Here is a 26,288-nt window from a genome sequence, read left to right on the forward strand (position 1 = left end):
TCCCCCGTGGATATTCAATCTCCATCTTCCTGGCAGCATAATTCTCTCCTAGAATATTAATCACTTCTCTCCTGGCCACTCCGACGAGCAAACCTGTAGCAGACTTCAACTTACTCCTTACGGCTGGCCAGCTTACTAACGTTTTCTTCCACGTGATGTAATTCCGCAGGGGAACCGTAACCCTATTGGCCGGGACAGTTAGATCGATATTCCTTGAAGCTTCAAAGGGGCCGAAAAGTGAGCGAAGAACAAATAAATTGCATTATATCCTCCGAATAATAGAGAGTTTGTGCCTAGGAAGGCAGAATGTACATTTTACTCTCAGGCAGGAGATTATTCGGTCATGACTTTGAAACCCCAGAATAGTCTCATCCGCCCGGTCTTCACACAAGAATTCTATCACGAAGTTAAGAGAGCCTGGAGGTTGCGGGTAGGGCAAAATGGAAAGGAAAATGCTCTTCCACGCAATATTGGTATGTGGACTGGTTGTATCCGACTGCTATGTCATCTGGCTTCTAACATACCACCTCAGCCCTTGCAGTTAGCGGTGGGCCGGATTCTATGGCCTTGGCCCATCTCTGTAGAAGGTTAATAGTAGAAGGGCATATTCCAGACCTAAACGTGAAAGCATTTATAGTGGATCATAAAGCTCGAGAAAAAAGCACCGATGAAGCTCTTAAGGTTGCGGGATGGATCAAGTCGATGGGTGAGACCCTTTATTTCGATGACATATCTATTTTAAGCTGCAGCTAACCGAAACACTTTAGGATTAAAATCCCAGGTTCTCACACTGCAATGGCCTGAGGGAACAAAAGATCCAGCAAGATTGCCAAATTTTGAAACGCTCGCAAGGAGACTTCGCTATCAAGCTCTTGGGACTGCATGTGTAACGGAAAACATACGAGCACTATTTCTAGGCCATCACAGAGATGATAACGTTGAAACTGCCTTGCTTCGGTTAGCCCAAGGTCATGGACGCTTTGGTCTTGCTGGATTTGACAGCGTTTCTCCCATTCCTGAGTGCCACAGTCTATGGGGCGTATCACAGAGTGGTGATATTACGAGCATAGAGGCCATCTCCGCTGATCGAACTCCTAGAATGGCGCCGATAAAACCAAATCTAATGAATAATGAGGGTGCTAGAGCACCTTTGCCACAACCGGATTCAAGCCTCTATACTGCAACTGGTGGTGTTTATATATTCCGCCCGTTTCGCTCATTCCCAAAGGCACGACTGGAAGCTACTTGCCGCGTTGCAAGGGTCCCATTTGTGATTGATCCCACCAATGAAGACCATACACTGACCGTCCGAAACACTGTGCGCAAGCTGTTGTCATCAGGGGACTTGCCTCGCGCGTTACAAAGTCCTTCAATACTAGCATTTATCAGCAAGAATCAAAGAGCCAAGGAACGTTTACAGGATCTGACCGACAGTTTTTTAAAACTTGTCCGCGTCATCAACTTTGATTTTAGCTCTGGAACATTGCTCGTTCGGCTACCCTTCGCTGAAGAAGTTGACTTTTTTAAAGAGACCTTTAACGATCCCCATCAAGATCATCCACATATAAATCCTTTTGACGTGCAATTAAAAGTCGTACGCACGTTAATTGAGTTAGTAACCCCAGAATCGGATCTTCAGGTGTCGCAAGAGGGTCTAGTCAGAGCCGCCAAACTGCTCTGGCCTCGATCATCCGAAGACACATCATCTCCCGATGTATTCACGCTCGGCGGCGTTCAATTTCAACCCCAAAAAAGAAAGGGGAAATATGGAGTCTTTCCGCATAGTTTCAAGCGCCGGAGTCAGGACGCTCTCATCGCGTTCCAGAATCTCAGAGGCGTTGCAGACAATCCTACAGACCCAAATATTTGGCTACTCTCGCGAGAGCCCTTACGCCGACATTTACCGCCACCCATCACTAAGTTTGGAATATGTCTTCCCGACCCGGTCCCTGAACAAATTAACAAGGCAGGATGGCAAAGTGTAAACGAAAGCAGGTGGACTCAGTGGAAACTCTGGGATGGTAGATACTGGGTCCGTCTTCGAGCGACTAGACAAAACAAAACGTTCGCTCTCAAAGGGGGTGCGACTCCCAAGGCACACATCTACAGCTTTGGTGACACCATTCAAGTAACAATGAAGCCCATGTCTCAAGAGGACGTCGTTGGAATTCGCCGATCTGAACTTGGTAATCCCTTTTATCAACGTCGGAGTTCATGGAAGCTGACGGATCGAGATTTACGGCCTGAATCGTACCCGGGGGGCCGAAGGCTCGATGCATCCCGATGGAAGAAGAAGGCCTTCGATGTTCTCCTTTCTTGTTTTGCACCGGGCAATCTTCGAAAGACAATTCCAGTGCTCTGGCATTCTACCCCGGAAACCATTCAGCCGGAGGAAGGAAGAAAAGAAGCCCTGTCCATCCCTGCGGGCTCTAATACGCCTCCAGCCTCAGACCCCGAGAAGATAGAGGTTGACAGCCCAGAAGATTCCCCATCTGCTTCTCTACCCCCAACTTCAAAATGCAGCAGAAACGATGTAGCCAAAGCGACTGCCGGCTTTCCCGAAGGAGACGACATAAACGACGAAGGAAGATACGGTAACGGAGAATATGAAGAAGACAAACACTATAACATAAATGACACCCGAAAACTTGTTGCCGTACCATCATTCCATCGCCGCACGGGAAAGAAGATATGGGTACGAATGCCTCGAAAATCTATCCAAGCGCCATCGAATGACCTAACATCGCCCAAAACAGTCGACCAGGAGCAGGACCCAGATGACGAATACATTTGTCCCTGGATCATTGAATGGGATATTATATTCAAACATGTCGATCCAGTCACGATCCGGTGCATGAACTGGGAACGTAAATTATGGAGCTCCTCTCCGTCCACGGAGGAAAGCTATTGATACGGCGCAAGTGGACACTGATAGATAAGACTGCAAAGGTTGTTAAGCAGACACGCGCGTTCCAGCAAAGTTTCATACGGATAATGTGTAAAGTATTGAGATGTGTGTTTTGTATCTATGTACGATACCCCCGGTTCATGAGTACCGAAGATCGATTTTCAAACCTAGCCGTTGCTCCGCGTGTATTTTAATGAGCGGCACGGTATGAATAGATACTGTGTAATCTTTCCGATTAGGGCATTGATAACCTCAACTACGGTCTGCACTTGTGTAAGATATTCTCATGTCAAGAGTTAACAGCTCGCTACTGATGGATGCGCACGCTGCGCGATGCTCCTACCAAAGGCCAGCAGGAGGATTACCATATAGAGTAAAAGATCCTAATCCGAGACGAAGAAAGTTGTATATTTTCGTTAGAATTTGTACATTCACAGGCTAAAAACAAGCACAATGCCTCCCAACCGTATATCCGCTCAAGCCAATGCTGTATCAACACTGTACTTCATAAGCAATGCAAACCACCTTAAAAGTTTTCAAATCGCTGACCACCAAGGCTGGCTTAAAAACAAAAAGAAAAAAAAAAGGAATGAAAACGGCTCCAAGCGATCATCAATGGGCTTATGGTATCATCCACAACAATCCACCCTTCCTATAACGCCAAATTCGCATGTACCCAGCACGAAAGAATAGCCACACCTCCTTTTCAGCCATCATCATCATGCATTTCAACATTAGTCAGTAACAACTTGTTGCGCCTTCAATCCACCAATTTCTCTCTTCAATCGGAAATTTTCTTTCTTTACTCTAGCAAGCTCGTCAAGGCTCTCTTTTAACTGTTCCCTGAGCGCCATCTCCCCAGCTCCATGTCGAACATCTTTGGCAATTCTGCTCAGCTCATCGTTAAAGCGCTGGTATAAAGCTTCATTCTCAGCACTAGCTTCGCGATAGAGTTCATCGAGTTTCTTTGCACGTCTCTCGCTAACGATAAGGGAATTTTCAATATCCTTCTCAAGAGACGCAGTCCTGGAATTAAGGTCCGAAGTGACAGCAGCGACTTTATCGGAAAGACCCCGAACACGGGCAATAAGTGCCGTCGACGGACTCGATGACGTAGGAGAGGATATTGATTTGGAAGTTCCACTGGACGATGTTGGGCGCCCTTTGATAGGAGAAGCTCGTGAATTAGAGATCTCTTGCCCAATGGATGCCAGCTCTGCCTGCAACGTCGATTCAGCTGATGCAACTGTTCTCTTTTCATTTTGGACTCGTTCTCGAAGCTACAGAAAAGGTTAGACAGATCTCCAAAAACGAACCCCAATGTGCGACATACCTTCTGTGGGTTCTGCATCTTCAACTTCTGGACCTTTGGTGTAGACGTGGTGGACAGTGGTATCCGAGATGCTTCAGTTCCATTCGGTGGCAACGATCTTTCCTTAAGACCAGTAACGTTTGAATGGTAGTTTTGCGGCCGAATATCTGTGCGTTTCTTGGGGCTTGTCGATATATTGGTCTTTCTGTTCACGGGTTTATCGCCAAGAGCAGTCCGAGGAGAGGGAGGGGTATTCTCTTTGCGACTTCTTGGGAGGGTTCGCACTGGAGACGTAACGCGAGGAGGAGAGGGAAGCCGGATAGGAGATCGAAGACTTGTCCCATTTCTCTGGCCGGATGATCCCGTTGGGGTAGTCGATGGATCGGATTCTGAATTGTGACTGGCTGGCGTAACGGGTGACTCTACCCGTCTTGTCGCTTTAGGAGACTGAAACAATGGTGTTATATCGCCTGCAGACAGCGGTCTCAGATCCGACAGGGAACTTCTACGTTTCTTTCGAGGAGAAACAGGCTTCTCAACACGATCCTCGCCTATTGAGCTTAGTGTTGCTGCGTTACTATGAGCGCTGCCGGGGCGATATAAGTCGTGATCACTGGAGAAAAAGGTCGGCATAAATGGACGGTCTCGTGAACCGGGGCGCAAGAGTGTATGTAGCCTGGTATCCACGTCCGTTGATTTGGCTCGCATGAGGCCGACCTTTGGTAATGTCGAAGCTGGCGCTTCGGCATCTGCAGCGGACCCAGATCCAGAACCCTTCGACTTACTGAGAGTACGGATAATGGAGCTAACTTTGCTCTCGCTCTCCGTTTTGCTGCGTTCACGGTGAAGCCCGAAACCGAATCTCTTGCGAAACGATGAACTATTGGAATTGATGGAGCCATTATTGACTGACTGTGATCGATCACGCCGATTTGTGGGGTCATTGAGCAAAGTACCCTCCATCGGGGCTATGAAAGGTGCGTTCCCATCAAATAGTCTTTCAAAGTCTTCAACAAGGCGATCTAGAAGAGAAATATACTCCCTAGGGTCCCCTTCCTCAGTCAAGATTTCCGAGAAAACTTCAGTCAATGCACCCCGGTCACCATCGTTGCCTGAAGCATCAAGCAGTTCTGCTAATAACTTAACAAGGCCTGTGAGAGCTCTCCGTGTCTGAGGACTCATTTCTGCTAGGAATCTATGAAAGAAATCCTCAAAATCACCCGGAAACATAGAGTCAAATTGGTTCTGAATGAGCACGAGAGATTGAGCAGGAATAACAGGGCCAATCTTCTCCTTCCAAGCTTTAGCCATAAAGGTCTCAAACGCTACAATGAGCACATCCACGGGGGCTTCGGCAGCGGCCTGAATTTTACCGGCATCATCCAAAAGAACATTATAAAGCTCGTTCACAGCTGCCTGATCAGCTCGATCTCTGGCTCGAAGGACACGACCCACAATATTTCCGCTCCTTGAGCGTATCGCGATAGTATATGCGGTAAACGTTTTCTCCAATTGTTCCAACTGAGTGGCAGTTTCATCTGCAATATTTATTCCTCCATTGGATATTCCACCATCAATAGCCTTCGCTCCTTTCTGAGGGGATGGGGTTGAAGGGAGTTCCTTTTGTGGACTATCGAAATCTGCAACAGAAAAGGTGGGAGGACTAGGTGTTATTTGGGCCGGTGGAAGCAAGCCTTTTTGGGGTAAATGCAACTCCTTTGCTTGGCCACCTCCCCAAAAGCTTGATAGAAGCTTGGATGGAGATCGTGGCCGGAGGCCTTTTGTCACTTTAGCTGAGGCGAGGATATGGTCGGCGATAATGCGGAGTATGCTAAAGTTCGCACTGAGGACTGCATCAGTAAGGAAAGGATTCTGGGGCTGACATAATGGCCGAAGGAGTGTATGAACTATGATAATTAGCCCTATTTCTTAAACATAGATACACCATACACTTACGTCGCTTTGACAGAATTAAAATAAAGTCCTGTGGTGCAAATAGATCCGTGAAAGAAATCCCAACAACAGAATCAAATTCCATCTTGTATTTTCCGCCAGCAGCCATTGACATCACAACGCTCACTTCCACATCGGTATTTGCTGCATCCTTCACCAGATTAGTCTTTGGACCATCGAAATTCAGCCTTACTGTCGATGATGTGCTCGAAGGAAGCGTTTCGTCTGAATTTTCCTCAAATACGGATATCAAAGTTCCCAGGTTCTCGTAAGCCCCGTCAGGATAGTGTAGGGACCATTTTCCGCGTTCGCGATATTGTTCTGGAAATCTTCCCTCAATTCTTGCCTTTGTGATTTCCTCAATCAACCGATGCGCCTTACCCTCGTAGCTCGACATCAATTCAAGGGCGTGAAGCATTAGTTTCGATGGCGATCGCTCATTTCGCAAGATATTTTCAGCCGGAGCAAGATACATGATGTTTCCGCACTTGGACTGGGTGCAACGAACACTACCGATACGACTTGCTTGCAAAAATTTCAGCTCGGGAGTAGAAGCTGCTGGATCCGTTCCATATCCTGGCTGCGGTTTGTCCAGCTCGGCATACAATCCACGGGCGGTGAGTTTGCTTTCCGGAGTTTTGGACATAAGAATCAGAAAATCAGTGTAGACTAGCATAATGCCAGTCTCACCTCGGGATCCTTGAAGTCCGGGACGATATGGCGGGACAAGGGTGAAAAAGTCAACCGCAGTAATTAATCTCCCGGATGGAGAAACCGAGGCGGGCCATCCCGTCACCAAGGCCTGCAGCCGTTTAGAGGTTTGCCCATTGCGTCTCGACGAATCCAAGGAGCAAATTTCGGTTATGATATCGCGTGCGTTCAAGAGCGGTTTGACAGCAGGATGCACAACTGGAAGCGCACCTGTCATTGCATCAATGAGGAGGCTGTATCGCGGTAGACGTTGGACCGGTTCCATAAGTAATGAGCGCATTCTTTGTTCGCCAGATTCATAGACTCTCTTCGAGAATGACGAATTGTGATCATGCAAGAACGTGTTTAAAACCTTTGTGAATCCGGTGTGGGCATTCATGTATTCCCCGTACGGCTGGGAAAATCGCGGGAACCACTCTTGGAGACAACGTGCAAAGGCGATAATCCCCATTGGATCCTTTCTATTTCCGTTAGAGTCTCTAGCCAGTGCCGCCGAATCAAGTACAGTGTCTTTCGTTATGTCTCCAAGAGTATCTTTCTCTGTATCTTCGAGTATTTGGCGTATATCATTCAGGAATCTGAGGTTGACTTCAAGTATGTCATTAAGACAAGTTGGGAATAGTTTCATTAAGTCCTTCTCATCAGGACTGGTGCTAGAAACGGATCTATCCCTAGCCTTCTGGCGAAATTCATGCGCGATGTTGTGAACCAAGTCATACATCTTCCCAACATATCTCTCTTCGGTATCCACCACTTCACACATAGAAAGACGCAAGGTCTCCTTCTGCGCTGCAGAAAAAAGCCTTGACTTGCTCATATTCGTCGGTTGCGACGGTGCACGTTTTAATTTCGAAGTTGGCAGGAAGATCGGATCCCCCAACGCTTCAATAAGAGGAGCATATGCCCCGAAGCGATCAGAGAACTTCTGACACTGCTCAGCATCAGACCCTGCATCGCGTGAAGTGTGCGTGGCCATGTTGACAGTCCCCGGCGGTAAAACAAAGTCGACGTCGATGCACGGAACGATCCTATCCGCAAACGCATCCTTCAGATCCGGTATTACTTGTGCCGCATTTTCCACCTTTGCCATTTTATTCGCCAGATCCGCTGCATGAACCTCGTTGAAGAGATTCGGTAATAGCGTACATTGCTTTCCCGACAGTGTCAGGGCCGTCAGAGCATCCTTCACCACCTCTGGTAACTCGCAAAAGTATTTGAACAGACACACGGCCAGACCACGATATACTTCATCCCCTTGTTTATCGCGGGGTAGGTGATTGACTGCAGCGTAGAGCGGGGCGGCGGGAGATATTGTAATTCGGGGATAGCTATGCACCCCACCGGGAGCGATTATGTGTGCTTGAATGCGCGAGCTGCTCAGCGTCGAATTGGCGGTGGTGGCGGGGCCGTGGAAGATGAAGACGGAAGACAGATAGGGGTCGACGGCGTGGAAGAGGGCGAGCTGCTCCAGCGGAAGCCCCGCGAGGGAGCTGGATAAGGAAGCCATGGCGGAGACGGATCAGGAAAGGCAGAGGGGCCTGTCGTAACTAACAAGCCTGGCAGGTGTTAAAAAAAAAAAAAGGGAAAAAAAAGGGAAAAAGAAAACAAAGCCCAAGCCACTACCGGTCCCCGCGCCTGTCGTTTCGGGATGCCGGGTGGAAACGATGCCTTAACTGCAATCGGCAAAAAACAGCCAGACAGGGCAGGATAGCTAAATGTAGCGAGGGACCGAGGAAGCAAAAAGGCGCGCCTCCTCCGTTTTCGAAAGAGTCCACAGGCACAAATAATTCGACTGCCTGATTTGGGTATGACAAGTAACTAGTTATAGGTATTGTTCGGGGCTTTTCTTTTCGTCGTCAAATCATCCCGCAGATGGCGTGGCGGGCGGTCACTCCTGCCCAACCAATGCGGCAACTGGCTCGAGAAACGCCCAAAGCGAACCCAACTCGTCACCCCCTCCTCGTTTATCCTGGTTAACTCAGGTAACTGGGAAGAAGCTGACCGCTGGGATCGCAGTCGTTGATCTAGATCGGGTGGCTGTTAACGATCCATCGTGACCCCCATCCAATCAAAGGCAACCTGCCAATATCTCTCGACCAAAAAGACTGGAGCACGCTGGGCAAGAGGAAATGGAAATGAATGGGAGAGGCAAGCGCGAATCCGTTCCCGAGGCGCCTATTATTTAACGACAGCGTGGAGAGCCGCTAATTAACCTGATCGACTTGTTGGTGCCGATTTGCCAGCAAGCTCGCCGTGTGATTGGCCGCGCGGGGCGGAGCTACACGTGTACCTGGGAAAACAAACCCCCCATCGAGGAAATCGATAAACAAACCGAATTCGGAGAAACCCCTGCTGTGGATGGAGTCGATCGCACCGGGAACGGGGGGGGTGGGCGCGCCATCAGCCCGGCCAGCCAGCCACAGAGCTGAGCCAATGTTGTGCAGCAAGGGATCGATCTCCCGGCAAGTGCCTCGCAGAGCGGAAGGATGCGAGCTTAACCTTGCGGATGGCTCCGGCCTAGCGAGCGAACCAGCCAGCCAGCCCAATGCTTCGTCAGTTTGTTTCTTTTTAGTTAACCCCCCCAGCTTATCGAGTACGGAGCAGTTATGTTACTCTTTTAGAATTTAATTAAACTAGCACTGGGTATCAGATCGAACACTGCTTCCCGCTTTTTTAAAAAAAAAAAAAAAAAAAAAAAAAAAAAAAGAAAGAAGCCCCGTACCATCAGGGCTCCTTGCGCATATTGACCCCAGCAAATTCTGCTGGGGCTTGCACAGCGTCCTTTTGTCCATCCATGCTCAGGTACATCCTCTGGCCCTTATCTCGGGGCTCGGGCCAAGAACGACGAATTCTTATGCGGTTGACACCGAAGATGTCCATTTGAAATCACCCCTTGCCAAACACTCAAAACACAAAGAATACAGGAAATATGAGAAAAGTTCTCTCTAATGTCCTTTCATTGTTGTCATACACAAAATATCAATCTGTAAATTGCAAGTTGGAAAAGTAGCAACAAATCGCATCCACACTCAGAAAGCCAATGGATCCATTGCCGAGTTCAGCAATCACAAAATCCCACTGGCGTAAAATCAGCAAGGGCATCTTCTTTGATCAAACCGAATAGAAAACGTTTGAATCGAATGAGCCCCAAGATATCGTAGCGGCAATTGGAATAAAAGGCATAAATAACATCCGTGGGGAGCATCAATTGGTAGCAACCGTGCAGCTGCAGAATAGCAATCGCTTGGCAAATCAGACGCATTTATCGTGTCTTGGCGAGACTAGCTTGTTTATTTTTTAAAGCGGCGAGAGAAATGACGTCATAAATCAACGGCGACACTCACACCCAACCCTATGGTAACAGAGCAGCTGTTAGCAAAATGCAGTTTTGAGGCTGCCGAATCTATCCATTTATGAGGATGGAATCGATGGGTGATTGTTACATGCCTTCTCCTTCAATTTGGCGTGGTAAGAAGCATCACGATCCCGTCTTGTGATGTGGCTGTCTCGCGAGCTGGACGTCGAGAAGATGCTGCCTTCTGGCTTCTGAAATCGCGATGGAGGCACTTTAGCGGCGTCTAAGAATCCTAAATTAGCCTCAAATCCAATAGGTGGTGCTTCGATAAAAAAAATGTGGGCTCGCATACCCCACTCCTTGCTCATGCGCCTATCCCGCAGCGGCGACTTTGATTCAGAGGTAGACAAAGGGTCAGAACGCCGAGCATCACCTTGAGTAGGAGATTCGGCCTCGATAACGCCAGAATCCGTGGAAGGAGAGCGTCCAGTGAAAGGATCTCTTAGCTGGGGCGACTCGTGAGTTTGCATGTTTGAGCCTCGCTGATCGTGCATATGCTCTGCTCCAGCTGGCATAATATTTCTGCATTAGCATTTGCTGAGAGGCCGATAAGAAAAAGGCAGAGAAGTGAAGGATATAAATTGAGAACGGGGGGATTTGAAGCTTAAGAAGGGATGTAGCATCCGCACTTACCCCTTTCCCTTCCGTCTGGGCTGGCGGCGTGCCTCGTATTTCCAGACATCAAGCGAGTAGCAGATGGTATGAATGTGGATGAGATACTGGATATCAGAGGTATGTATCCTTTCAGAGCGGGGGTGGAAAATCGAACGAAAAAGAAAGAAGGAAAAGGTTAAGGTGGTGTCTTAAATGCTTGTTTTGTAACTGAGGATCTGATAATGATGACAGAGCAACGATGGCGGGTCGTTTGTTATCTGTCTTTTGAGTCAGAGAGGAGATGATAGGACGAGAAGTGGTCTTATAGTAACGTGTGGAGGGCAAGCTGGCTGAACAACGGACACAGACCGGTCCCCAGCCACAGTCCGGCGGCCCAGACTCGACGGGTCGCCAGCAATAAAAGATTCGTCAGTACGTACTCCGTAGAAATTGTCGCAACTTAGCCTTCATGGATACCCCCTGCCTAAAGACTTGAGGGGTGATTGGCTTTCGAGCTCGCCGATTCATTGGGTCGTGGGCATATATAATCATGGTTGGGCTATGAGACGAGCGTGGTTTAGCCAATGTGGATGACGCTTTAGGTATGGTTATCTTGTTGCGCGTGCGATCAATAAGCAATCCAAACCTTCGCCATGTGGGGTGATGCAAAGAAAGGTAGCTTATTTCCAGAGGAAGTCTGGCATGGACCCTTGCCGCTCCAGATGACGTACACTGTACTTCTGCAGTACAAAATGTCGCAGCTGACCGTCAGCCGAGCCTTTCTTATTTAACGAATAAGAATGCATCACTGCTCAGGAGCAAAAGCTTTTAGGTTATTTTTTCTTTTTTGGGTGAGGAGGAAAGGAAGAGTGTTCAGACATCAAGAAGTACTTGGGGTGGTGAAGATGTGGTGAGACATTAGCTAGTCGGGATTGCTGGCTGTTGCTCATTCGCAAATTTGGAGCAAACCGAAACCGAGATGGGGTGGTTCACGGGATAACAAATTCTCGAAGGTTAGGCGCACAAGATGCTGGCAGATCCTCAGAGTGCAGCTGGGGTCGGACAGAGGTGGTGCCATAGGGCTTGATGCCGAGATAGAGTAGTGGTCCGTGTGGAAGCCGCTTGGCCACCTCCCAACGAGCTAAGACCGTGTAGAGCATCCTTGGCATCCGAGCGAGCCACAGGTTCTGTTGCATGCACGGCCATCTTTCACGCTCTTGAACGGCCTACCTACCTCGGATACACGCACGGCGGCTTGGTCATTTTAAGAGGGTGTTACGTAGGTGCGCATGTGCCCACGTCTGGGAGAGGCTCCCTCCTCCGTATGGGCTGGCGGGGTGGCGCTCGTGCGGGTTGTGGCGGGGGTCCTGGTTACCGGGGCTGGTTGGAAAGCGCAAATCCCTCGCTTTATTAATGTTCCGGCTCCGCTGTCCAGGAATTCGCCACCCAGCCACAGCGTCCATCCCAAACAACCGTCAGCCAAGGTTTAGCCGAGATTCGAGTATCAAATCTGGACTCCGCTCCCCCTTTCTCCAGCGGGGTGCTCAGCAGCACCGCAGACGTAGCCTTCCCTGCCAGCACTCCAGCAGCCATGTCTCGGAGTGAGAGAAAACTACCAAAATCATTTTTCTGTGTTAAGAAGACGAGGATACCGGTTCATTGGTGCCCGCAAAATCTTGTTCTTTCATCTTAACGCTGGTTGGTTGGCTGGGTAGTACGGTAGGCGACTGAAAGGGTAAAACAACACATACAGAATGGAAGTTAGAATTTCTTCATCCAGCGGTTTTAGCTCAGTTGGGAGAGCGCATGACTGAAGTTGAAACTTCGGTGTTTGAATAAATATCATGAGGTCACCCGTTCGATCCGGGTAAACCGCACACAAGGCCCGTTGTTGTTTTTTATTTTCAGGACACTGTAACAAACTGCCTTGTACTTTTAATTTTAACCTTTTTTTTTTTTTTTTTTTTTTTTTTTTTTTCTTGGTGGTGGGGTTGCAAGAAACTCCCCAGCTTCGACACCAGTTCAGGCCGGGATCCATGGAATCCACCACAGCCACAGTACGACACACTGTTTGTCACATGAGCTAACGACCTTGGATCCAGTTCCCATGAGGGTACCTGCAAGTACCTGTGACCGGCCCTCAACCTCCTCTCAAGCACCTACTGTATTCCACCGGCAATGGCTCGGTGTCGAGCCAATTATCACCCGCTCGCTTTTCTACGTTCTGGGCCTTAACTCATGCATCGTCGCCTTCTTGTCCAGATGAGCTTGTTTTCGGGGCCAAGCAGTTGACGTGGGAGGAGTCGATCTTGTAAATAATCCCGCACATACATACATGAACGCCTGACGCACGAGCACTTCGGGCCCAGCCGAAGATAGACACAACCTTGGGCAGAGGAGAGACAACCATAGCCGTTCAACTTCTCCATTGGCTCTTGCGACCCCGAAATATGATGCCTGCTGTGCAACCAGAGAGTTAACTTGGGTTTTCTGCGCGGAAGAAACTCCTCATCAACCATTCAATAACACCTCGTGTGGAATTCCCCTCATGGAACAAACAGCGCCTCCTTACTGAGCGGCGAGCACAGTCATATTCGAACTGGGCATGTAAGAAAGGCATGCGTCTCTGGTTAGTTACCCCTCTATCTTATGAGATAGGTCTCGCTGGAGCCCCTATTGGAGCATGTAATGAGACGGGGGCCGGTGCTCTCAAGAATCCCAATTAGTTTTAGTACCCTGCACCTTAGTAAAAGCTTCAGCCCGTAGCTTCTCATCACTCTGAGTCGACCAAAACTGCATCCAAGGGCACCCCTCACCTGTAGCCTCGGAATAACATCGAGGCCTCTTCGTGTCTTTATTAGCAGTGTGGGCGCACTCATAGCAGTAACGTGGGCCCATTGATCTGGGATGATGCATAGCTAACATTCATTAAAGTTGTCAATGGGGTGTGAGAAGAACTATCACAGATCTCCTCCCAAATCTTCAAATGGGGAAATCAGGATATGTCGGCATGTAAACTGTATACTTTTTAAAGCATAACTTTGTCCTAGGAAGAGACACACCTCAAAGCCACAAGCTCAGGGTGAAAATACACAGGGTGCTGCAGCGCTGAGAGGTATATAGTTAATTAGTCATCAGATGGATTTCAGATGTTAGTTAACTAACTAGTTAACTAGGACGGAAATAGTCCTTATCATAACCCAGCAGGCAGAATTTCAATACGGAAAAATGAAAGCATATACCAGCGACAGCATAATACACCATTCTGATAAAGGGACTCGCTCAGCAGCACAACTCTCTATTTACTCTAGTATATCACAAACACCTTAATTGCAGCTTGTCTATCAAAAGTCATTGCCGCTTGTGGGGCCCAAAGCGCACAAAAGGGATGCATCATATTGATAATAGTATTAGTCCACGTTGTCCCCTTCTTCTAGGGCTTGGTCACCCTTGTCGCTGGATTTCTCATCGCTTGCCCTCTCGGCTGTAGGATGTGGAAGTTGGTCATGCGCTGATGCTGTCGGGGCGGCCTTTTCTTCAAAAGCCGACGGGAATATTTCCTTGAACAAGTCGGGAAGAAACCGATCTAGTCTTCTTTGGGTCTCAATCCATATCTTCTCCTTGGTTGGATCTTCGCTTGGAGGTGATAGGTATCCTCCATCTGCCATGACGAGAAGTATATTCTTCAAGCTCTCAGGGACCGCCTCCTGTAGTTTGACATTCGAATTAGATCCGGTCACCTTCTCTTAATTTCTCAACTAACAACGCGAAATACTTACAAGACTGTCGCCTTGCCCACTATTCATCATGCGGTCCAGGATATCAAGGATGTTCAACCACAAGTCAAGCATACCCTCCCATTCGGACAGCAAGACAAGATAATGCAAGAATACCTTGCACACAAGCGTCGCTGCCTGAACTCGGGTCTCGCTCATGCCGACTGGATCCGATTGGTAGACCTCCGGCTTAAGTAGGCGCAATATTAACGGGAATAGGACTTCGCTGAAAATCGCCACCCATTCCTTATGATCTGTAGACGCAAGTTCCGGAGATAACAACGTTCGTTGCAGGGCAGAAATTGCCTGATGCCTGATATCTCGACAAGGGTTGAGACATTGGGTGGTAAGAGCGTTGAATATTGGGGACCAATATGCAGCCCATGCTAGGGTTATGTCAGCTCAGAGATCTATCAGAGTAGCCCGCGGGTGATTGTTACCTTCGTTTCGTTCTAGATGCGACTGGCTAATGAGCGTTGGTACACGAGCAGTCATGTGGAAGATGATTCCTATCGCTTTTGTGCCCCGGATTACGAAAGGATTATCCCTACTCGAGGAGTACATCAGCATGCCGGTGTAATAGCGATGGACATAACCAGCTGTGGGAGAACGAACTGTATTTTGTTGGACTTTTTGACCGACCGGGACCTTCTCACTGAAGACTCATACCGCAATTCTTGAGAAGCCACAATGCTTCCGGAGTTTGCAAAGTCATTCGCGAGGCCAACTGCTGCCTCATAATTGTCCGCAGTAACCACCGCGGGGTCAGACTCGATAATATTTTGCAAAAGTTCAAATATCATGGCAGCTCCGTCTTGGTGTTGATGTAATCTTTGAAGGATGGACCAAAAGTCTGGGTATTTCGTAATTTCTTTCCAGAGTGGAGCCTCGCTGACAATGCTTGCGAGACCAGTGATTACTGGGACAGCAACGCTTTCAAGGGTATCTTGTTCAAAACTGGATATGGAATGGAGAACAACTGGGGGCCTCATAAAGGAATATTCCTGTGAAACGTTAGTCATGAAGTAAAAAAGGTCAAAGGACACGAATACATACGTAGCTGCGACGCAGAAGAACCAAAAGATAATATATTACGCGAGAAAGCATCAACGGGTGTACATTTTTAGCGTCTCGAATAATGTCTTGCAATGTTCGCATCAGACTCTCCCCCAGTTGCTGTATTGTATCAGCGTCTCGTAACACAAGCAATGTCGCTAACTCGAGTATGTAAACCGTTCCTGGTTTATAGGCGGGCTTCGTAATGTTCGTTTTGCTGGTTGCGGCCCTCGATGAATGAACCTGTGGGCGTTCGGATTTTACAGTAATGACAGCAGGACTCGTATCGGGAAGTTTGGCAAGAAGAGCGCTGACAAGATGAGATTTGGAGGATATGGGAATGGACCTGCTATTACATTAGAAGAGAAGAGCATATTGCCGTCAGAGGTCCGTTTTACCTTATGCTCTCAAGTAGGTCAGAAACCCCGCATGCATTAATGCAGTCAATAGTGCACATTGTGTTCTCAATTTCCTCATCGGACGGCTCAGGGGGGTCATCAGCCGCGTAGCTGGAGAGATAGGACGTAAACGCAGAGAACAAGCCCGCCTCGTTACTACGCCCATCTCGGTCAACAACTTGGGAGGGTGGTTGAAGGGGGATCGGGGGAATATCAAGACCGGAGTCTCGTATATCGAGTTGAGGGATGAGAGAGTTTATGAATAAATGATGAAGGATCCTGACGACATATCCCCATCCGTTCTGGATAGCCGCTTCGCTGCCTGAGATCACGCGGAACAAAACAACTGTAGCAAGTTGTGCTCTGAAGTCTCTTCCTAGCTTCACCGCGAGCTCGCTCACCATAACCGTTTTCTTCCCTATTTGCACCTCTGTATTGAGAGAAGTGTTGGGGGGGGCCTCCAAGGCGAGAGTGCTAATGGAGCTAAGACAGAATATTATGCGGTCAAGCGCCTCTGTTACCCCATATTTCGCGGCAATCTTCGCGCATTGGTCAAATCCAATGACAACTCTGGAGAACACCGCATCATCCGATGCAGACATGAAGACGTAAGAGAGAGTAGCTACCACAGGACGCCAAGTCGCCTCGAACATCTCGGCATCAAATATGTTAGAATCGCATCGTATTAAGTCACCAGCGGTGGTTGCCTTTATCAGCAATTCCTTCCACGCATACTCGAACGCATGCTTGTTTTCGTGCTCATCAGGCAAGATAATTTCATTTTGTTGAATTGAGCGATAAATTCCTTCCAGATACTCAGCTGGAAAGTCGCGGCCAGCGTTCACTCCTCCAAGATTTTTAGTGAAACCTTCTAACGTCATGCGATTTTGGGGCTTTACGTTGGGGTTATGTAGGTCGGTGTTTAACATTATAATGGCGTACGTCAAAACAAAAAGAGAATCCGAGTCAGCGGCTTCTTTGGGCTTGCCTCCAGCAAGATATTTTTCAGCGAATACGGTGACAATCCGTTGGATTAAAGGAGACTCTCCCGGAAGCCGAAAAGAACCCAGAACGTGTCGAAGGGCATCCACAATACCGACGCCTTCGAAATCGAACAGCTCCATGAATGCCTCCAGAATCTTCTCATTGTTGCGGTTGGAAATGTATTCCCCCAGCGTTTTTTTGGAAATACGACTCGTACCCTTGAGGAATCTTGCGATTAGCTTTGGATTTTCGATATCCTCAATGATCCCTTTCGAAGCAAAAAAAGCAATTCCAGCTTTAGGGTCTTCGTTAAATTTCGTGGCTCCTTGAATTATAATTGCCTTTCGCTGTCGCTGCTCTTTTAATCGCGAGAGGTCAGGGAGTCCTTCGTATTTTGGTTCGTCATCAAGCCTATCGGCAATAAATTGGACATAACCTAGTAGAGCATCGAGGCAAAGTGGTGGAACATTAGTTGTGCTCCACGTCGCGGAGTCGGGAAATGCATTTCGAGATAATAGCCCAATCATGTCCTCGCAAAGATCACCTCGGTCGACTTCACAATCGTAATTGACGAAAAGCTCTGTCATGAAGTTGGGAATTCGTGCCAAAGCCCCTATGCTCTCTACCATAGCCTCTCTGGACTCAGGTCTTCGAGATCCACCTTCCATCCCAAGCTTTTGACGATCTTTGACGGGAACAGGGGTCGACCGTCCGCTACCTGCTTGCGAAGGAGACGGTTTCACTAGTTTCGGGGCCTGTGGAACGCCAACATAGAGCGCAGGATCGATTCCAGGTTCCCGGGGTATTTCTACCCGTGGGTGCAGACATGCAACCAAGTAGGATAGGAATAGCTCCTGCTGTAGTTTTAAGACGTGTCGACAAGTAGACAAGAGCGTCCCTGCGACTCTGAGAGAGCCGTTCAAAATAGCTACATTCTCCGATTTCACCAGTTGGAACAGATATCGGCACAGATAGTCCCGAGCGAGCTGAGCGAGGCTGGGATGTCTTGCGATGGATGGGCCCGCGACTTCTAGAGCCACGTCAATGATCCTCAGGGACATGACTCTCATGGCATCTGTATGCTGCAGATTATGAGGATCAAGCAAATCAATAAGCACGCGGAACAGTTCCCGGATGGAAGGTAAACCGTATGGCTTCGCTTCAGGATACATGAACTCCTCGGGCTGGATGGTTCCGTCACCATTTACAGTCGTGCTCGGTCGTCCATCACCGCTAGGGCGTGGCGGCTCAGCAGAAGAAGTATCTGGGTCTAAGCTGGATTGATGTTGAGACGCCACAGTATCTCCGTCGACTGAAGGATCCATCTTTAAGGTATTTGTATCATCAAGCAACTCATCATCCCTAGCTAGTTGATCGCCAGACGTTGCTTCTGCGTCTAGTTGAGTTAGACGTTGGAAAATAACCTGGCACATATTCACCATCGCTATCTCAGCGGATCTCCGAAGGACTTCCGATAGCCGAACCTGACAGCACATGCTCAATCCAGTTTCCATCATCTCGCAGACACTCTCGTCTCCGAGCAGCTCTCCTTCCGGCCTGGAAATCATTCCCTCCATAAGTTTTAGAATCCGCAACAGAACGATCTCATCTGCAGCGGAATCGCTAGCTTCAAACCGGCAGTGCGTTATAGCTGCAGACAATCGCTGGAGTGCCATTGATAGCCTCGGGGAATCATTGTTAATGATACCATAGGCAAAGAACTTCGTGATCGCGATTAGGGCCAGCGAAGTGATGGGTGCGGAGGTGGACGAAGAGCGGATAACCTGAAGGAAAGGATGAAGGAGGGAGGGTGCATCGAAGGTGCGTATATCACGACATTCTTTCAAGTCGACACGCAGTCGTGTGAAGGCCGACATAAGAGGGTTATCCTGCATACTCTTCCCTTTCTTTCCCCGTAGACCCCATCTTCCAGCAAGCACAAGATCTAGATCACTGCTCGCAGTACTCGCTCTCGGAGGCGCTAACCCGGTATTGGCTTTTTGGCCGGATGAGCCATGCCGCGGGCTGGGGGGCGTCGAAGCATCCAATTCGTATGGCCTTGACGACCCGCTTCCTCCCAGAATAGCTGCCACAGAGGAATGTGCCCATCTCGCATGCTTTCGCATCGACGAAGTAACCGTGATGCATTCTGAAGTCACCAAGGCGATCGGGTCCACCGCTATGGGGACCGGTCGTTGCGAGTTCGCGGTCTCGGCGTGGGGTCCATTTGGAATCGACGTAGAGGATCTCGCCGACGATGATTGACCGGGAGCTTGTTGCGAATCATTCCTGACGCTTGATCCGGACTCGACGCTCATGTTTACCCTGTAAACTTCTTCCTTGGTTAAGGTCAACGGCGGTAGACTGTGAGAGGCGACAAGCAGGAGCTCGGAGCGAACCACGTGTTCAAAGAATTAGGATAGCATTGCCTTTCAAAATTATGGGTAATTCAACAAAAAGGACCTGCAATAGAAATTCTCCGATGGGCCAAAGGAGGTTTCAACGCAGGGATATGTTCTAAAATATTGATTTGTGAGAAATTTGCTGAAAATGGCACGCGCAGCTCCGAGCTCTGAAGTTATTAACTAAGTTGTCCAACGCAACGCCATCCTTTGGCGGCTTCTCCGCACCCGATCTAAGGGGAGCCCCAACCATGCGGCCAGATCGCAGTAACTACAGACGACAATTAAAAGCAATACAAAGTTGAAGTGGCAGAAAAAAAAGTTCAATTAAATAAAACTATTAGCAAGGAAATTGTTTCAGCCTCTTAAACTGTGGAAAGGTATATCTGTCACAACACTGCCCATACTTAAATGATACAAGAGCTACAGAATAACAGTGATAGCACTCTAGAGAGGCTAGTAGATGTCATAGAACAATATGCAGTAGATTCTCCTGATTATGAAAAGATAATGAAGAATCATGCATATCTCCAAGGGGAAGGTTGTTTGATATGTGAGTAGGTGTACACAAGGACAGCACGCCCGTCTACCTTCTCGCGCCGTTGAACACCGTATCGCTGATAAGCCACGCCTAAATCCATTTCCCCAGCTATCCGCAGAATCGAAAACATAAGAAAAGTAGATCTAAAGGAGTGAGGGAATAAATATACTCATAAGAAAGGTAGAGAACGATAGAGAATTCCTTCACTGAATATGAAGAAGAAAAGTTGTTTGAGCTGATAACATCGAATCAATTCAAGATATCAAGAAATGAAAATGGAAATGTAAATGCCGAGCAATTTGTGCGACATATGGTATCGTGGAAATTCAATAGAGCGGTTAAGCGTTCTCAAAGATAATGCATTGAGTGGCGTCGGGCTGTTCATGAACTGGCTTCTTGAGGTTCCTCCGCAGCCATATCTTCGTCGAGATCAATAGCATCGGGATTGGTTGCTGGTGCTTGATCTCTTTCTGTAACTGGGCGGTTACCTCCTTCAGGGCCAGTGCTTGCGGGAACAAAGCCGGCTGGAGCTTTGGCGTGGCGCTCTAAAGCTGCCATGGCGTCCGCACGCTCCTCGGGTTCTTCAGCGGCTGCGACGTCGGCTGCTTCTTTTGCAAGTTGCTTGCTCCTGGCGATCGCCTGGGATGCAATGAAGTTGACATCCGTACTGTAGTTCCACATTAGTTTATGCATGTTGCTTATGTGAGATAGATAGGGATGATCTAAAACTTACTTGTACTGAACTTGGACACTTCGTTTAATACGTAGCATTTCTTTGAATGTGTCTTCGTTACCGTGCTGAACTTCAAATGCCTCCCATTTTTGCCAGAAACCGGCGTTGGTCCGAGGATCACAAAATTGAGAGGCATGCCCATATATTGCGCGAGCTCGATCGATCTCACCCAGCCTGCGCTCCATTTCTGCAAATTTCAGACACATTTCCTTCGCTTCATTATCGGGTAACGCGGCAATGGCGCGTTCATAAATAGGCCTAGTCGACGTTAAGCCAAAATTGGATGCTGATTTGGTGATGTAGAAGTTGAACATTTCAAATCTGTCCTTATCCGATACTGCGCGAGTCGCGCGCTCGTAGATCCGCATTGCATGACGTGCGAGGCCCCGCTCTTCCTCAAGATTGCCGTACATTAAGTAAAGAGTCTTAGCGTACTTAGGTGGGCATCCATCCACGGCTTGTTCAAACAGATCCCGTAATCGTTCAATGCTGATTTTCCGGTCAACGGCTTTGGTCAAATAGAGGTTCCACAGCTCGAAAGCAACTGGATAGCTAAAGAGATCAAGACCTCGCTCATAGATCTTGAAGGATTCTTCAAAATACTTATTCTCCTCCAGCAGATTGGCATAATTGACGACTGTCTGGGGAGTTGCAATCCGAAGCTCGAAGATCCTTTCATATACATTCTTCGTTTCATCAAGGTTCCCAACACTCTCCACCAAATCAACATAGAAACTCCATACCTTCCAGCTCTTATGTATGCGTTGTTGAGGAGTCAGCTTATCGTCAAAGTAGTCGACGGTAGAACGCTTAGATGAGAGAGTAGCTTTGGCCATAATGTTCACAGCTTGATCGAAATTCTCGTTCCGCAGCTCCATTTCTGCCCACTCGCACCAGATCTCAGCTAACTCTTCGACGGACTTGAAAGGCACCTTGACTGCTTTGTCGAAAATTATCCTTGCGGTAGCGAGATCTCCACCTTTCTCGTAAAACTTAGCGAAATTAACCCAGAGTTCGTGGAATTTCCCGTGAGCCTTCTTGGGGTTGATTGCAGCAATAGCAGCCCCATAAGTGCGGACAACTTCTTCTTTATTATCGCCCCACAAAGCCACTCGTTTGTTCCACTCTACGACGTTGTTGGGGTTTTGTCTCAAAAGGACATCGTTAACCAAAAAGGGTCGGCGATCCATCAGTTGCTCGAATCTCATCATACGAAGGTCAAGGTCGAAGTCAGCATTCTCATCGGCCTTCCCTTCATCCAAACGAACAGCGGCTGTTTCCATCAAGGCACTAATGATAGATTCTTCAAACTCAACGTAGGAATCAAATATCATTGTAAAGTCACGGACCGTCATAACGGTTGTGACACCCTCTTCGAAAACATCCCGGGCTTTTTCGAAATTGCCGCGAGTGATCCAGTATGTCGCTAGACCAACCCAGAGTTTACCTCTCTGGTCGGGAAATCTGTCAATGCCGCTGTGAATGATTGCCGCCACGTCAATTCCCGACTGCGGGCCTGTTTCGATCTCCTTGGCGTGATTGACAAGTAGCTCTACCATTTCTGTCCAGAGTTCGAAATGGCTTTTGCCCTTTTTGGACTGAAATCTTGGATCGTCTAGGACCTCAATATATCGTCTCACGGCATCAGTATATTGTTTCATCTCCACCAAGATATCGATGTATTCCTCGGCATTCTCGGGGTGTATTTGCATGTAACGATCCCATATTTTGACGGCCGTGTCACCGGAAGCAGAGACCGCGAAGGACTTGTACAGTTTCCATATTCGATTATGCTGGGTGATTGGTAAAGCGCGAAGGGCACGGTCAAACGTTCGCCGAGTTTGCGTAACCAACGGCTGCTCTAGCAAGAATGCGAGGTACATTTCCCAAATCCGTGGCATTTTATTGAGAAGAATGACGGCCCGTTCAAAGAGAGCATTGACCTTGAGATACTCTATTCGATGAACCGCCGGGTTTCGCCCTCGGAGATGTTTGATTCGGAACTCGAGATACTATGCAACGGTCAATTACCGCCCAAAGAAAACAGAAGGAAGGAAACTGCCATATACCATTTTCCACAGCTTGTATGACCTCGGGAGATGCTTGCAAGCCCGCTCCATGACCTTTTTAAATTGATATTAGGTAAGGCTCCATTGCTTATGGCGAACGGTCACTTACAAACGCCTGTTCGTACGCTGTTCCATTCTGCTGCTTGAACTCGATATATGAAAGCCAGGGTTTAATGCTGGCCGGATCGCGCAGAATATCCTGCTCATACACCGCATCCTCGCTGGACTGCGTAAAAATATATCAGCACAACGACCGGAGTAATCCAAAAGATCAGCGCTCACAATCAAATAGAGATCAGACCGAGCTGAATCCATCTTGTCGACTTCTGCGCGCTGCTGCGAAGCTCTGGCGTTCAAAACGGTCCCCGGCATTTCACCACTCGCGAGAGTGGGACCTATGTGAGGTCGCCACTGTGCTCCTGAAATGTAAGACCTGTAGTCAACGGTGATTGTTGGCGCTTGCAATTCTTTGACACTTGGGTCAACTCTGGATGTTGAAAGGAATGGCCGCGCTCACGTGACATCAATGCGGGCTGACCACTAAATTAGTCAGTCAACGGTGCGCGTCCGTAGTCTGGGTGGTCCAAGCTTCTGCGGACAGCGTCATTCGTATGACCGCGCGACGTCTAATCGCTGTGGTGGTCATATGACGGGCGCCGAAACGTAAGGCGCCTGCTCCCCAGTTTCATTTCATCAAAGGGTGCTCGCATATTGTTGAAGATGTCCGGATCAGCTGTAAGCTCTCCGGCGTGATGAAATTCTGCCAAGTTGTCGTCTCTGATTGCTGGCTGCTAGGATCGAGAAGCCGTGTTTCCCACCCGACAATCGCTGGGCCTGATGAAAGGCAAGCTGAAGGGTGCGGAACAAGGCCACAGTCTCCTGAAACGCAAAAGTGAAGCATTGACAAAGTACGCTTGTTATACGTGTCTTTATTCTATGCGGTTCTTTCCGGCTGATTAGATCTCGTTGAGTACAGGCGATTCCGAGGTCTGATGGATCCCCGGTGCAAATTATCCTTTAGTACAAATCTAATCCTCAGCAGACATTACGCGGCGAATCGATGAAGCTAAACGGAAAATGGGCCGTGTAATGCAAATCGCGGCTTTCTCCCTCGCTGAGGTGTCGTACGCGGTTGGCGGTGATATCGGCTTTCAGATTCAGGAGTCCGCCAAGCAGGCCCGCTTTCGGGTTCGAACAAAGCAAGAAAACGTCTCGGGCGTCCTTTTGCCGCAATTTGAAAGTGTTACTGCGGAAGGAAGCAACGATTTCGGTTTGACTGGCCTTGGCAAGGGAGGCCAACAGGTACAAAGATGTCGTGAGACGTACGCGAGGGCGGTCGAGACGCTCGTTGAGCTTGCGAGTCTACAGGTGAGCATACTCTCCAGGTATTGTGAGAATTAGGCTGAATATCTTTGAAGACTGCATTCGTAATCTTAGACGAAGTGATTAAGGTGGTAAACAGAAGAGGTATGCTTGGCTCCATATGAATATAGCGTTCTTCTGCTAACCGTCCCTTGCCAGTGAATGCAATGTACGGACGACCTAAAAACCAGGCATCTTATGTCCCATTATCTATTCTAACTTTCGTACCTAGTGAGCATGTCATCATTCCTCGAACTGAGAACACAATTAAATGTAGGTCGTCTTCGCGCCCTTAAATTCTACTAATGCATACTAATATAATGCAAGACATCAACTCAGAGTTGGATGAGCTCGACCGAGAGGAATTCTACCGGTTAAAAAAGGTATGTAATCATGGGTCAATACGACGACAGGTACTGACAATTGGCATTAGGTTTCGAACAAGAAGCAAAGAGACACAGCTGCATTGGATGCAGAGATCAAAGCAAGGCGGGACAAAGCGGAGGGGGCTGCCGGAAAGGAGTCTCCCAGTAACAATGGCCCTGCAGACCTATTGGCGCAGGAAGAGGATGAAGATGTGATTTTTTAGGCCATGGAAATTATATTTCACATGATAATTCCAGATGTATAGCTAGTACACAACCGGGCGCTTTGTATTGACTACTGTGGAACTCAATGCTAACTTGGCTACCGAATCCATCATTAAAAAACCACCCAGACGCCCCAACGACCAAAGAGTATTGTCATATCATCCCACAAAGTTTTTTTTAAAAAAAAAAAAAAAGAAAAAGACGGGAGAATCCCCGCATGACTACTGTCTCTGGTAGGTGACCCGCATTGGCTTTCCATTCTCGCCCAACGCCATGCCAGATGTTGCCTCCTTTGCACTGATGGCTCCGGTTTCATTTTCATACTCCACGAACGCGATTCCCTTTCGACCTGGGACCATACGTACTTCTTTAAATCCTTCGAAGCGGCTGAATATAGCCGTGAGGCCACTCGCATCATATGAATCCGGGACCTCTCTTAAGAACAGAATCTTGTTGGGTGGAAGATATTCATCTGGTATGACCGGCGCAGCAGCAGCACCAGTTGGTTTCAAGCCTGCTCCTCTCGTTGTCTTGGCTGGGCGAGTATCTGCGGTGGCGGCGGCCGGTCTCTTCAGTTTCTTCTGGGCCTCGAGTGCTTCTTGGGCTTGTTTTCTTTCTGTATGTCCAGGAAAGCAAATTAGCACAGGGATTACACTCTAAGTTATCCAAAGGCGTTATCAACAAACCTTTCTCAGCCAATCTTTTCCTCTTATGTGCCTCTAATTCCTGTTCACCCCCTTCCCTTAAGACCGTAGCATCGCTTCTTGTTTTCGCATAGTCCAACACCATGGGCTTTTCGAACAACTCAAACCCATTGATCTCCTCAATAGCGCGTGTTGCAGAGTCGACGTTATCAAACACAATGAAAGCTTGGCCTTTCGCCTTGACGTTTGTCTTTGCGACGATCTCAAGAATGGAGCCGTACTCGGAGAAGATTTCGGATAGGGCTTCCTTTAACTGCTCTACCTTTATTCTCTCTTCAAGGTTTCGGACCTGCACAATGCAATGATGTAGTCAGCAAGAGGGATATCTGAACAAGGTGTAAGGCTGGCGCGGACATAGACTCTATCGAAAACATCAGTTCTGTACCGGACTTGAAAAGGCGCGAGGAGGGAAGGGACGGAGCTTACGTTGAATTCGGCGGTATGCCGGAAGCGGCTGGAGCTAGGACTGCCATCTCCAGGGCGACAGTATATTCAATCACAAATTCTTAGTGGAAGCTCCTCCAGATAGCAGTGTTGATCCAAGTATCTCGTGCTATGGATGCAGGAAAGCAGCCGGGGAAATGTCGGGCCGACAAGCTTCCTGGGCAGGTCCAGCTCTAGTCCTGTTTTGGACGCTGTTTTAAGCCCATTTATAACCTACGCGACCAAGAACACATCGCCGCTTTACATTAAGAGCACCATCCATTCCACCCATTCCATCCATTCCATCCATCCGCATCAACCTCAGAGCTTAGTAGTTTCTATTGCGCTTCAACCTCATGATAAAAACGAAGTAACAGCGGGATATCTTTCTGACTCAATACTGTTCCATGACATTTG

General features: G+C 48.3%; 7 protein-coding genes and 1 non-coding gene across 8 annotated transcripts; 3 read left to right on the plus strand and 5 right to left on the minus strand.

Moving 5' to 3' along the window:
- The first annotated feature begins 57 nt into the window (after window positions 1–57).
- Window positions 58–3,126, plus strand: CIMG_09195 (tRNA(Ile)-lysidine synthetase). Its single transcript, XM_001239573.2, has 3 exons — window positions 58–473; window positions 533–706; window positions 768–3,126. Exons 1-3 carry the CDS (start codon window positions 344–346, stop codon window positions 2,909–2,911), a joined length of 2,448 nt encoding a protein of 815 aa, XP_001239574.2. The 5' UTR covers window positions 58–343; the 3' UTR covers window positions 2,912–3,126.
- Window positions 3,127–3,642: 516 nt separating this feature from the next.
- Window positions 3,643–8,391, minus strand: CIMG_09196 (rho guanyl nucleotide exchange factor; the record flags this gene model as incomplete). Its single annotated transcript, XM_001239574.1, has 3 exons — window positions 3,643–4,188; window positions 4,242–6,127; window positions 6,177–8,391. 3 exons carry the CDS (start codon window positions 8,389–8,391, stop codon window positions 3,643–3,645), a joined length of 4,647 nt encoding a protein of 1,548 aa, XP_001239575.1.
- Window positions 8,392–9,991: 1,600 nt separating this feature from the next.
- Window positions 9,992–11,810, minus strand: CIMG_12306 (uncharacterized protein). Its single transcript, XM_001239575.2, has 6 exons — window positions 11,713–11,810; window positions 11,274–11,573; window positions 10,873–11,111; window positions 10,532–10,747; window positions 10,332–10,462; window positions 9,992–10,236 (listed from the first exon to the last, which is right to left on the minus strand). Exons 3-6 carry the CDS (start codon window positions 10,919–10,921, stop codon window positions 10,225–10,227), a joined length of 408 nt encoding a protein of 135 aa, XP_001239576.2. The 5' UTR covers window positions 10,922–11,111; window positions 11,274–11,573; window positions 11,713–11,810; the 3' UTR covers window positions 9,992–10,224.
- Window positions 11,811–12,612: 802 nt separating this feature from the next.
- Window positions 12,613–12,710, plus strand: CIMG_15103. The gene has a single exon. It is a non-coding gene; the product is annotated as a tRNA-Phe (tRNA).
- Window positions 12,711–14,243: 1,533 nt separating this feature from the next.
- On the minus strand, window positions 14,244–19,592 carry CIMG_09199 (Sec7 domain-containing protein; the record flags this gene model as incomplete). Its single annotated transcript, XM_001239577.2, has 6 exons — window positions 16,064–19,592; window positions 15,666–16,011; window positions 15,225–15,613; window positions 15,050–15,156; window positions 14,613–14,995; window positions 14,244–14,540 (listed from the first exon to the last, which is right to left on the minus strand). Exons 1-6 carry the CDS (start codon window positions 19,363–19,365, stop codon window positions 14,244–14,246), a joined length of 4,824 nt encoding a protein of 1,607 aa, XP_001239578.2. The 5' UTR covers window positions 19,366–19,592.
- A 158-nt stretch (window positions 19,593–19,750) lies between these two features.
- On the minus strand, window positions 19,751–23,247 carry CIMG_09200 (pre-mRNA-splicing factor syf1). Its single transcript, XM_001239578.2, has 5 exons — window positions 23,075–23,247; window positions 22,902–23,018; window positions 22,793–22,846; window positions 20,724–22,735; window positions 19,751–20,657 (listed from the first exon to the last, which is right to left on the minus strand). Exons 1-5 carry the CDS (start codon window positions 23,162–23,164, stop codon window positions 20,372–20,374), a joined length of 2,559 nt encoding a protein of 852 aa, XP_001239579.2. The 5' UTR covers window positions 23,165–23,247; the 3' UTR covers window positions 19,751–20,371.
- A 174-nt stretch (window positions 23,248–23,421) lies between these two features.
- On the plus strand, window positions 23,422–24,865 carry CIMG_09201 (V-type proton ATPase subunit D). The gene is made up of 9 exons (XM_001239579.2): window positions 23,422–23,527; window positions 23,588–23,700; window positions 23,769–23,779; window positions 23,835–24,160; window positions 24,211–24,259; window positions 24,314–24,323; window positions 24,387–24,427; window positions 24,482–24,537; window positions 24,588–24,865. Exons 1-9 carry the CDS (start codon window positions 23,513–23,515, stop codon window positions 24,741–24,743), a joined length of 777 nt encoding a protein of 258 aa, XP_001239580.2. The 5' UTR covers window positions 23,422–23,512; the 3' UTR covers window positions 24,744–24,865.
- CIMG_09202 (U1 small nuclear ribonucleoprotein) lies at window positions 24,863–25,968 on the minus strand. The gene is made up of 4 exons (XM_001239580.2): window positions 25,875–25,968; window positions 25,803–25,809; window positions 25,431–25,737; window positions 24,863–25,360 (listed from the first exon to the last, which is right to left on the minus strand). Exons 1-4 carry the CDS (start codon window positions 25,919–25,921, stop codon window positions 24,966–24,968), a joined length of 756 nt encoding a protein of 251 aa, XP_001239581.1. The 5' UTR covers window positions 25,922–25,968; the 3' UTR covers window positions 24,863–24,965.
- Between the last annotated feature and the right edge of the window lie 320 nt (window positions 25,969–26,288).

This window comes from Coccidioides immitis (assembly GCF_000149335.2).
Source record: "Coccidioides immitis RS genomic scaffold supercont3.5, whole genome shotgun sequence".
In the NCBI taxonomy this organism is placed as follows: Eukaryota; Fungi; Ascomycota; class Eurotiomycetes; order Onygenales; family Onygenaceae; genus Coccidioides; species Coccidioides immitis.

Bases quoted from the DNA above. Each gene is read 5' to 3' on its own strand.
- CIMG_09201 (XM_001239579.2), top strand. The intron at 24,161-24,210 runs GTGAGCATACTC...ATATCTTTGAAG, and splicing joins TTGAGCTTGCGAGTCTACAG to ACTGCATTCGTAATCTTAGA. The intron at 24,428-24,481 runs GTAGGTCGTCTT...ATATAATGCAAG, and splicing joins AACTGAGAACACAATTAAAT to ACATCAACTCAGAGTTGGAT.
- CIMG_12306 (XM_001239575.2), bottom strand. From the start codon at position 10,921: ATGTCTGGAAATACGAGGCACGCCGCCAGCCCAGACGGAAGGGAAAGG. The intron at 10,748-10,872 runs GTAAGTGCGGAT...ATATTATGCCAG, and splicing joins CCCAGACGGAAGGGAAAGGG to CTGGAGCAGAGCATATGCAC. The intron at 10,463-10,531 runs GTATGCGAGCCC...TAGGATTCTTAG, and splicing joins GCGCATGAGCAAGGAGTGGG to ACGCCGCTAAAGTGCCTCCA.
- CIMG_09195 (XM_001239573.2), top strand. From the start codon at position 344: ATGACTTTGAAACCCCAGAATAGTCTCATCCGCCCGGTCTTCACACAA. The intron at 474-532 runs GTATGTGGACTG...ATACCACCTCAG, and splicing joins TGCTCTTCCACGCAATATTG to CCCTTGCAGTTAGCGGTGGG. The intron at 707-767 runs GTGAGACCCTTT...GAAACACTTTAG, and splicing joins GGGATGGATCAAGTCGATGG to GATTAAAATCCCAGGTTCTC.
- CIMG_09200 (XM_001239578.2), bottom strand. From the start codon at position 23,164: ATGCCGGGGACCGTTTTGAACGCCAGAGCTTCGCAGCAGCGCGCAGAA. The intron at 22,736-22,792 runs GTATATGGCAGT...ACCGTTGCATAG, and splicing joins CATACAAGCTGTGGAAAATG to TATCTCGAGTTCCGAATCAA. The intron at 20,658-20,723 runs GTAAGTTTTAGA...GTGGAACTACAG, and splicing joins AGTGTCCAAGTTCAGTACAA to TACGGATGTCAACTTCATTG.
- CIMG_09202 (XM_001239580.2), bottom strand. From the start codon at position 25,921: ATGGCAGTCCTAGCTCCAGCCGCTTCCGGCATACCGCCGAATTCAAC. The intron at 25,361-25,430 runs GTTTGTTGATAA...CTGGACATACAG, and splicing joins GAAAAGATTGGCTGAGAAAG to AAAGAAAACAAGCCCAAGAA.